The sequence below is a fragment of the Lepidochelys olivacea genome (genome assembly GCF_965140295.1).
Source record: "Lepidochelys olivacea isolate rLepOli2 genome assembly, chromosome: 14".
In the NCBI taxonomy this organism is placed as follows: domain Eukaryota; kingdom Metazoa; phylum Chordata; order Testudines; family Cheloniidae; genus Lepidochelys; species Lepidochelys olivacea.
This window is the reverse complement of record NC_140424.1, coordinates 44905066-44914674: the sequence shown is the minus strand read 5'-3', so window position 1 is coordinate 44914674 and position 9609 is coordinate 44905066. Positions and strand designations below refer to the sequence as shown.

The 9609-nt window shown below is 59.5% G+C and overlaps 1 protein-coding gene across 1 annotated transcript; it reads right to left on the bottom strand.

Moving 5' to 3' along the window:
• Positions 1–4816: 4816 nt before the first annotated feature.
• AIF1 (allograft inflammatory factor 1) lies at positions 4817–7724 on the bottom strand. The gene is made up of 6 exons (XM_084646670.1): positions 7637–7724; positions 6836–6897; positions 6050–6116; positions 5834–5875; positions 5569–5731; positions 4817–5037 (listed from the first exon to the last, which is right to left on the bottom strand). The coding sequence occupies exons 1-6, from the start codon at positions 7659–7661 to the stop codon at positions 4950–4952; spliced, it is 447 nt and encodes a 148-aa protein (XP_084502796.1). The 5' UTR covers positions 7662–7724; the 3' UTR covers positions 4817–4949.
• Between the last annotated feature and the right edge of the window lie 1885 nt (positions 7725–9609).

Here is a 9609-nt window from a genome sequence, read left to right as displayed (position 1 = left end):
CTGCGAAGCAAAGGAGGTTCCTGGTTTCAAATTAAGCTCTTTTATATTTGCATAATTTATGCAATAAGAGAGTGGCTATTGATAAGGCAAAACGACGTGTGCTTAAGGGCTTCTGTTCGTTTGCTTAACTTATACAAGGTAGCCTAGGCTGATAGTGTAATGGTAATTAACCAGGGTTATTTAGAGGTTATCTCATTTACATAAAGTGCAAAATATGCTAAAACTGGATTATTCAGAGGGTCTGTTCCTTTGCATAAACAGAGATGTAATGAACTAGTGGCATAGGGAGATCTTGGGCCATTAGCATAGTGTATGCAAAAGATAAGAGACTTCTGGGCTAATACCTGGGGAGCCTTCTAATAGGCATAAATCCTGGCTTGTGATGTAATGCCACTGAGGTAGTTTAATGTCCTCATCTGCATAAGGGGCGAGGCTTCTAGCATAATAAAATCAGTTCATTTGAACCATTTCTTCAGCAGGAGGAGGGGGACTGACTAGAACGCAATGCCGGTGGCGGCGGGCCTGTAATTAGCATGGGGGTTTTGAAAAATCAGAGGGGGCCATTAACAGTTTTTCCTATCTGCATAATTTATGTAATTATGGGGGAGGTTCCCTCAGACAAATTATGTAAATCTTTGTTTGCATAATTTATGCAAATAGGTACATTTCAGAGAGGGGCAGTGACATTTGCATAATTTATTCCCAAGAGGAGGGTCTTCTGGAAAAGGAGGAGGTTTATTAGGGCATATTCCATTGAACCAGGGTGCAGGGTGGAGAATCCAGGGAGGGGAAGGCTGAGGGGTCCACCATGACACGCCCCCTTGTTATTATAATGGGATGGTCCAATCTCACTGGCTATAATGGACCATTCCACCTGGAGGCATCTCCCCATTACAGTGAGAAGTTCCAACCACATTTACTTACAAATACAATGGACCATTCCACTGGGAGACTCCCCGCTCCATATAATAATGGGATGTTCCACTTCCACGTGTTATAATAGGCAGTTCCTCGCTGAGGCACCCTCCCCGGGTTGCTCTAATGGGCCCTTCCACCAGGAGACACCACCTCCCCATTAAATGGACTGTGCCACTCTCCCTCATCAACTAGAATGGGTTATCCCATCAGGAACTAGCCCCCCCCAGAGATAAAGAGCCTTTTTACCCCAACCCCCTGCTATCATAGACCCTTCCACCAGGAGACACCCCCATCCTCTCCAAAATGAAATGTTCCACCTATAATGGACCATTCCAACACCCCCATCCCTGCTATAATGGAACATTCCAATACCCCCTATAATTCACGCCACCCCCATCCTTTCTCTAATGGGATGGTCTATACCCCTGGAACCTGGCAGGCAGCTGGGGTGAAAGTGATCACGAATGGTCCAGTTCACGATTCTAGGGAATGGTAGGCGGGAGAACAGCACAATACTAACAATGGATTTCCAGAAGGCAGACTTCAGCAAACTCAGGGAGTTGGTAGGTCAGATCCCCTGGGAAGCAAGTCTAAAGGGGAAAACAATTGAAGACGGTTGGCAGTTTTTCAAAGAGACATTATTAAGGGCACAAGAGGAAACTATCCCCCTGCGTAGGAAAGACAGGAAGGATGACCAGAGACCACCCTGGCTTCACCAGATCTTCAGTGATCTAAAACTCAAAAAGGGTCCTACAAAAAGTGAAATTAGGTCAAATTACAAAGGAGGAATATAAACAAATAACACAAGTCTGTAGGGACAAAATTAGAAAGGCCAAGGCACAAAACGAGATCAAACTAATTAGGGACATAAAAGGAAACAAGAAAACATTCTACAAATACATTAGAAGCAAGAGGAAGACCAAGGACAGGGTAGGCCTGTTACTCAATGAGGGGGGAAAGACAATAACAGAAAATGTGGAAGTGGCAGAGGTGCTTAACGACTGCTTTGTTTCGGTTTTCACCAAGAAAGTTGGTGGCGATGGGAAGTCTAACGTAGTGAATGCCAGTGAAAAGGAGGAAGGATCGGAGTCTAAAATAGGGAAAGAACAAGTGAAAAATTACTTGGACAAGTTAGAGGTCTTCAAGTCACCAGGGCCCGATGAAATACATCCCAGAATATTCCAGGAGCTGACTGAGGAGATATCGGAGCCGTTAGCGATTCCCTTTGAAAAGTCCCAGAAGACGGGAGAGATTCCAAAAGACTGGGAAAGGGCAAATCTAGTGCCCATCTCTAAAAAGGAAAATAAGGACAACCCGGGGAATTACAGACCAGTCAGTTTAATGTCTGTACCCGGAAAGATAATGGAGCAAATCATTAAGCAATCAGTTTGCAAACACCTAGAAGATAATGAGGTGATAAGTAACAGTCAGCCTGGGTTTGTCAAGAACAAAGGTTGTCAAACCAACCGGACAGCTTTCTTTGACAGGGTGACAAGCCTTGCGGACAGGGGGAAGTGGTAGATGTGGTATAACTGGACTTTAGTATAAAGCTTTTGATCCTGTCTCACATGACCTTCTCATAAACAAACTAGGGAAATACAACCTGGATGGAGCTACCATAAGGTGGGTGCAAAACTGGTTGGAAAATCGTCCCCAGAGAGTCGTTATCAGGGGTTCACAGTCAGGCTGGAAGGGCAGAACGAGTGGGGTCCCGCAGGGATCGGTTCTGGGCCTGGTTCTGTTCAGTATCTTCATTGATGATTTAGATAACGGCATACAGAGGACACTGATAAAGTTTGCAGAAGATACCAAGCTGGGAAGGGTTGCGAGTGCTTTGGAGGGTAGGATTAAAATTCAAAATGATCTGGACAAACTGGAGAAACGGTCTGAAGTAAATAGGACGAAATTCAATAAGGACAAATGCAAAGTCCTCCCCTTAGGAAGGATCAATCAGTTGCACGCGCACAATGGGAAATGACGGCCTAGGAATGAGTCCTGCGGAAAGGGACCTGGGGGTCAGAGTGGAGCAAGAGCTAAATATGGGTCAACAGTGTAACGCTGTCGCAAAAAGAGCGAACATCCTTCTGGGCTGGAGTAGCAGGAGTGTTGTAAGCAAGAGACGAGAAGTAATTCTCCCGCTCTGCTCCGCGCTGATCAGGCCTCAGCTGGAGTTTTGTGTCGGGTTCTGGGCGCCACATTTCAGGAAGGACGTGGACAGATTGGAGAGAGTCCAGAGAAGGGCAACAAAATGATGAAAGGTCTAGAAAACTTGAGCTAGGAGGGAAGATTGAGAACCTGGGTTTGTTTAGTCTGGAGAGGAGATGAGTTGAGAACGGTTTTCAAGTAGGTAAAGGTTGTTAGGAGGAGGAGGGAGGTAAATTGTTCTCGTTAACCCCTGAGGACAGGCCAAGAAGCACTGGGCTTAAACTGCAGCCAGGGCGGTTTCGGTTGGACGTTGGGAAATGCTCCCTGGCTGTCCGGGTGGTGAAGCCCTGGAATAAATTGCCCAAGGGGTGGTGGAATCTCCGTCACTGGGGATTTTTAAGAGCAGGTTGGACAAACCCCTGTCAGAGGTGGTCTAGATCAGGGGTGGGCAAACTTTTGAGCCGAGGGCCGCATCTGGGTAGGGAAAGTGCATGCAGGGCCATGAATGTAGGGCTGGGGCAGTGGGTTGGGGTGCGGGGTGGGGTGCAGGAAGGGGCTCAGGGCAGGGTGTTGGGGTGCAGGAAGGGTGCGGGAGGGGACTCAGGGCACGGGTGCGGGGTGCAGGAGGGTGTGTGGCAGAGGGTTGGGGTGCAGGAGGGGGTTGGGGTGCAGGCTCCGGCCCAGCACAGCTTACCTTGAGCGGCTCCGGGGAGGCAGTGACGCACTGTGGGGCTAAGGCAGGCTCCCTGCCTGCCCTGGCCCCGTGCCGCTCCTGGAAGTGGCCAGCATGTCCGGCAGCACTGCCCTTGCCTGTGGGTACCACCCCTCAAGCTCCCATTGGCTGCAGGTTCCTGTCCCTGGCCAATGGTAGCTGCGGGGGGCGGTGCCTGCAGGCGAGGGCAGCGCACGGAGCCCTCTGCCCCCGCCCCCCCACCCCCTCTGGGGCCGCAGGGACGTGGTGCCGGTTTGCCGTCCCCTGGTCTAGATAATACTGAGTCCTGCCACGAGTGCAGGGGACGGGACTAGGGACCTCGTGAGGTCCCTTCTCATCCTACGATTCTATAATGGACCTTTCCATCAGGAGACACCTCCCGCCCTTCTGCAATGGCACATTCCATCCCACCTCCCCCCAGCTAGAATGGGCCATTACACTGGGAGTCACCCCCACTTCCCCTCCCTCCGCTGCTAATGGATCATTCCACCTGGGCAGAAAAGCCCAACCCACCCACTTCCTGGCCAATCAGAAACTTCTATCCCCATCGCGCCTGCCTGAAGGCTCCTGATTGGCTGGGGCTGACATCGCATCCCCCCCCCATAGAAACCACCAGGCAACAGCAGGGTCATTAAGAGGCCTTTATTGACAATGCCGCACGTATGGGTCACCCTCTGTGACCTCCGACCTTTCACCCCTCACGCCGACCCCATGAGTGCCAAGGAGCTCTCGACCTTTAACCTCCCCTGCCTTGGCTGGCCCAGAATCCTTTGTGGGGTTGGCGTGAGTCTGGCGTAGGGGAGGGGCAATCCCAGAATCCTTTGCAGGCTTAGCATATGTCGTGCGGGTGGGGGGGGGGACATGGTCTAACAATCCCAGAATCCTTTGCAGGATCTGAGAGCTAGGGCCAAAGAGGGCGGGGGGGAGGGGAGAGGTCACGACCCTCAGCCCAGGGGTCATGTTGAGGTGAACTGAGGGGGGCTCAGCTCTGCCCCCCAGGACCCCCCTGTGAAACCAGCCTCCCCCCACCCTGCCCCCCCAGCCTGGGTGCTGCCCCCCAGGCCCCCTGCAGACATTGTTAGTGGCTTGGTTTCTAGCAGCGACGTGAACCATGGGAACCCGCTCCCTGCCCGGGGCCCCACGACAGCCCCCGGAGGGGGGGCGCTGGGGGCAGCTAGGGGAGGTCAGCGATGGCCCTCTTGGCGGGGGGTCCGGCCGGCTTCTCCTCTTTCTCCTTGGCTTTGTCTTCGTACATCAGGATCCTGCGGGGGGGATGGAGACGGGGTGATTGACAGCGGGGGGTGAACTTGGGGGATGGGGGGCGACCCAGGTGCTGCGGGTCGGGAGGGAGGGGCTCCAGCTGGGCCGGGGGGCGGAGGGGCCGGGGGTCGGGAGGGAGGGGCGCCGGCCAGGCCGGGGGGCGGAGGGGCTGGGGGTCGGGAGGGAGGGGCGCCGGCCAGGCCGGGGGGCGGAGGGGCTGGGGGTCGGGAGGGAGGGGCGCCGGCCGGGCCGGGGGGCGGAGGGGCTGGGGGTCGGGAGGGAGGGGCGCCGGCCGGGCCGGGGGGCGGAGGGGCCGGGGGTCGGGAGGGAGGGGCGCCGGCCGGGCTGGGGGGCGGAGGGGCCGGGGGTCGGGAGGGAGGGGCGCCGGCCGGGCTGGGGGGCGGAGGGGCCGGGGGTCGGGAGGGAGGGGCGCCGGCCGGGCTGGGGGGCGGAGGGGCCGGGGGTCGGGAGGGAGGGGCGCCGGCCAGGCCGGGGGGCAGAGGGGCCTGGGGTCGGGAGGGAGGGGTGCTCACAGTTTGAAGATGGCCGAGCGCTTGCCCAGCATCATGTGGACGAAGTCCCGGTACCCGATGGTCTCGCCCAGGCCGCCCGTCACCTCCGTGATCATTTTCTTCAGCTCCAGGTGGGTCTTGGCCGCCCCCAGCTTCTCCAGCATCCGCTTCAGAGCCATGATGTCTGGGGGGAGCAGAGGTCAGTGGGGCCAGCGGGGGCCCGCCCACGCTCGCACGCCCTCGCACGCCCACGCTCGCACACCCACGCTCGCACGCGGGAACTCACCGATGTCCCCGTTCCCATTGAGGTCGAACTCCATGTATTTCTCTGCAGGACGGACGGACGGACAAGAGGATTAGACAGAGGCCCCCAGCACCAGCCCCCAGGTACCAGCTGCCCCCCATCCCCAGGGGCCTAGGACCCCTGGTCTCCCCCTCAGCCCTCAGGCGAGTTGGGCCCCGCCCCAAATGAGCCCCCATCCGTCCCTCGGGTGTCGCTCACTCTTGAAGGCCTCCAGCTTCTCCGGCAGGTCTTCGTCTGTGCTGTATTTGGGGTCGTCCAGGAATTCCTGGGGGCAGAGAGAGGGGGCTGGGTTGGGGACGGGGGGGGGGCTGGGTTGGGGGCAGGGCTGGGGGCTGAGAGAGGGGGCTGGGTTGGGGGCGGGGCTGGGAGGGCAGCCCCGTGGTGGTGGGCAGTGGCCTGGGGGGGTCAGAGGACCTCAGTGGGTGGTATCAGTGCCCTGCCCATGACATCACCACTTTCCGCGGGTGACCTCACACCCCTCTGACATCATAGCAGTCTGGGTGTGACATAACAGGAATCTGTGTGTGACATCAGACCCCGCTGACATCATCCCTGGCTTATGACCTCACAACCCTGACACCTCATAGTGACTGGCGTGTGATGTCACAAGAAGTCCTCACAGTCTGATGACATCACAGCCCTCCGTGTAGGACATTACAGGGTGCCGAGCGTGACATCATCGCGCACTGGGGGCGACATCATGACTTGGGGGGGCAACATCCCAGCCGCTGCCTGGCTCAGGACATGACATCACAGCCCACAGTGAGTGACCCCGGAGCCTCGGAACATCCCCGCCCCCCCGACATCACTGCCCTCCCCATGATGACATCACAAGCTGCCACGGCGTAGCTCCACCCCCTGCGTCCGGCAAGCTGGGGGGTGATCCAGGGTCTGACACACATGGGCTGGGGGGGGGGCTGGGGGGCCCATTCCCCTCCCCCGTCCCTGGGGCCCCCCCACAGACCCCCGGGGGGGAGCGTCTACCTTATTGAGAGAGTCCAGAACCTTCTCCTGCTGGGCCTTCAGCTCCCCGAAGGCCTTGCCCCCTGGCGTGGGGGGAACAAAGGGTTAATGGTGCCCCTCACTCCCGACCCGCAGCCCCCTGGATCCCCCCGCTCTGCCGGTGCCCCTCACTCCCGACCCGCAGCCCCCCGGATTCCCCCGCTCTGCCGGTGCCCCTCACTCCCGACCCGCAGCCCCCCTTTCAGGCTCTGGGTTTCCTCTTTCTCAGGCCTGGCTTGTTTCCCCTTTCTGGGGTTACTCTGAGATAGTTTTGCTTTTGCTGCCTTTCCCCGCCCGGCTGGAGGAACTGACAGAACGATCCTGAGTCCGGGGGATGTGAGCGGAGAGAAACACCCCTCCCCCCACCTACCCACGTATCTGGGGGACCCCGCAGTGCTCCCAGCCCCAGTGCAGAGAGGGAATGGGACCCAGGCGTCCGGGAGTGTGCTCATTTCCAGGGGACCCTGCGATGCTCCCATCCTGTAGAGAATGGGGAGGATAGTGAATGGGACCCAGGCGTCCGGGGAGGCGGGGAGCAGGAGAAGGGGACCCAGGAGTCCGAGGAGGTGGGGGGAGGGAGGTCAGGAAGGGAAATGGGACCCAGGCATCCGGGGAGTTTGGAGCAGGAGAAGGGGACCCAGGAGTCCGAGGAGGTGGGGGGAGGGAGGTCAGCATGGGAAATGGGACCCAGGCGTCCAGGGTGGAATGTGGGGGTGACCGGGATGGGATGGGGAATGGGACCCAGGCGTCCGGGGAGTTTGGAGCAGGAGACTGGGATGGTACCTTGTAGATTCTGCTGGAAGCTCATGGCTGCTCCGGTCTCTGCCTCCCACGCTGGACCCCGGAGTCCGGGCCGACGCCTCGAGACCACTTCCCCCTTCCGCAGCTGGGGCCTGGCCTTTATAAAGACTGGCCACTTCCCCTTCTACCGCCTCAAGGAACCGTTGACTCCGGGGGGTGTCACCGAGCTGGGGGGCCAGGGCGGCATGGGGGCAGCAGGGGGCGCTCTCCCCTGCCAGCTGGTGCCAGCCCAGAGACCCCAGTCTTGTCCCAGACATTTTGTTCTGTTTGGTGGTTCCCCAGCCCCCCCACCCCAGAGCCAGCTGCATCTGAGCGCCGGGCAAGGGGTCCCCGGGTAACCAGCCTCTGTTCCACCCCAGAGCGGGGCTGTGGCTCGGTGCTTAGCAAGGGATCCCCCTATAACCTGCCCCCTGGCGCCCCCCGCAGAGGGGCTGCGTCCCAGCGCCGGGCGAGGGGTCCCCACCCAGCCCGTCGCGGCTCCGTGGTGATGAAATGTTCAGCGAGACATTTCTACCTCCAGGGCGTCTGCGTTTATTGAAAGCTTAAAGCCCCCAGAGACCCTTTGCCGCGTCGGCGCTGTTTACAGGGGACCATATGGGTCGCTCGGCGGGAACTGGCCGTTCCCTTCCCCTGCTGAGCCATGGGGTGAGCACAGGACCCCCCCTCACCTGTGGGGAGAAAGAGAGTCGCAATAAGGATGAGAACCCAGGAGTCCGGGCTCTGAGACCCCCGGCTCTCACCCTAGACCCCACTCCCCTCCCAGAGCTGGGGAGAGAACCCAGGCGTCCGGGCCCCAACCCCGCTCATGGCTAGGCCCGTGGGGGTTGGGAGGTTACCGTGAGGCGGTGGGGCCGGGAGTCCAATAGGCCACGGGGAAGGCGTCTGTGTTTCCGTTCTCATCGCTGACCAGCACGACCAGCTGCGCTGGGCCACAGAGACTGGACGGATAAGCAGGGGCTGCGGGTCGGGAGTGAGGGGCACCGGCAGGGCTGGGGGCGGGGGGCAGGGCTGGGCTAGCAGGGGGCTGCGGGTTGGGAGTGAGGGGCACCGGCAGAGTGGTGGAGGGGAGCCCAGGGGGCTATGGGTCGGGAGTGAGGGGCACCGGGCCCGTTACCCACCGATAGTCACACACGAGGCCCTGCCCGCGCTGGGCCCCACCCATCCTCCTGCCTGGTGCCCCCCTGAGCCCCCCGAGTCCCCCCCGCAGCCTGTACCCCCTCCTGAAGCCCCCACCCGGTTCCTGCAGCCTTTACGCCTGGCCCCCCCAGCCCCCGCCCAGCTCCCTGAAGTGAAGAGCCCCCGGAACCCCCCCAGCACCCCCCAAATCCCCCCAGCCCTGTACCCCAGTGCCCCCCGATCCCCCCAGCCTCCCGCCCCTGGCGCCCCCTACCTTTGGCGATCTCCTCGCAGTGGAAGTGGGAGCTGCTGTCGTCCAGGTGGAAAATCTCCACCAACGATTCCCTGGATGGCCTCCCATCGGCTGCAAGAGACAAAGTCTGGAGGGGGGGTGGTGCTGGGAGCCAGGACTCCTGGGTTCTGTCCCCAGCTCTGGGAGGGGACTGGGGTCGAGTGGGTCAGTGCAGGGCGTGCTGGGAGCCAGGACTCCTGGGTTCTGTCCCCAGTGCTGGGGGGAGTGGGAGCTGGAAGCCAGGACGCCTCCACTTCCTCCTGGCAAAGCCCCCTGCCTCCTGCCAGGCACCCAGAAATCACGCCAAAAGGGGTAAACTGAGGCACGAGGCGCCCTGACTCGCCTCCCCCCACACCCAGCTCTAACCACTAGACACCACTCCCCTCCCAGAGCAGGAGAAAGAACCCAGGAGTCCTGGTGGGTCGGGGGGGGATGGGACACAGGGCCTGGGGTTCGAGCCCGATGCCCCTCCCTGACCCAAGCGTGTGATTTCTGACTTTTGCCCCGTTGAAATATTTTGATTTTTGAGGCTTCCTGGAGCAACTCG

Coding starts and splice junctions, on each gene's coding strand:
- AIF1 (XM_084646670.1), bottom strand. CDS start 7,661: ATGAGCTTCCAGCAGAATCTACAAG. Junction 6,898..7,636: donor CTTCCAGCAGAATCTACAAG/GTACCATCCCAG, acceptor CCCCCACGCCAG/GGGGCAAGGCCTTCGGGGAG. Junction 5,732..5,833: donor CAATGGGAACGGGGACATCG/GTGAGTTCCCGC, acceptor TGCTCCCCCCAG/ACATCATGGCTCTGAAGCGG.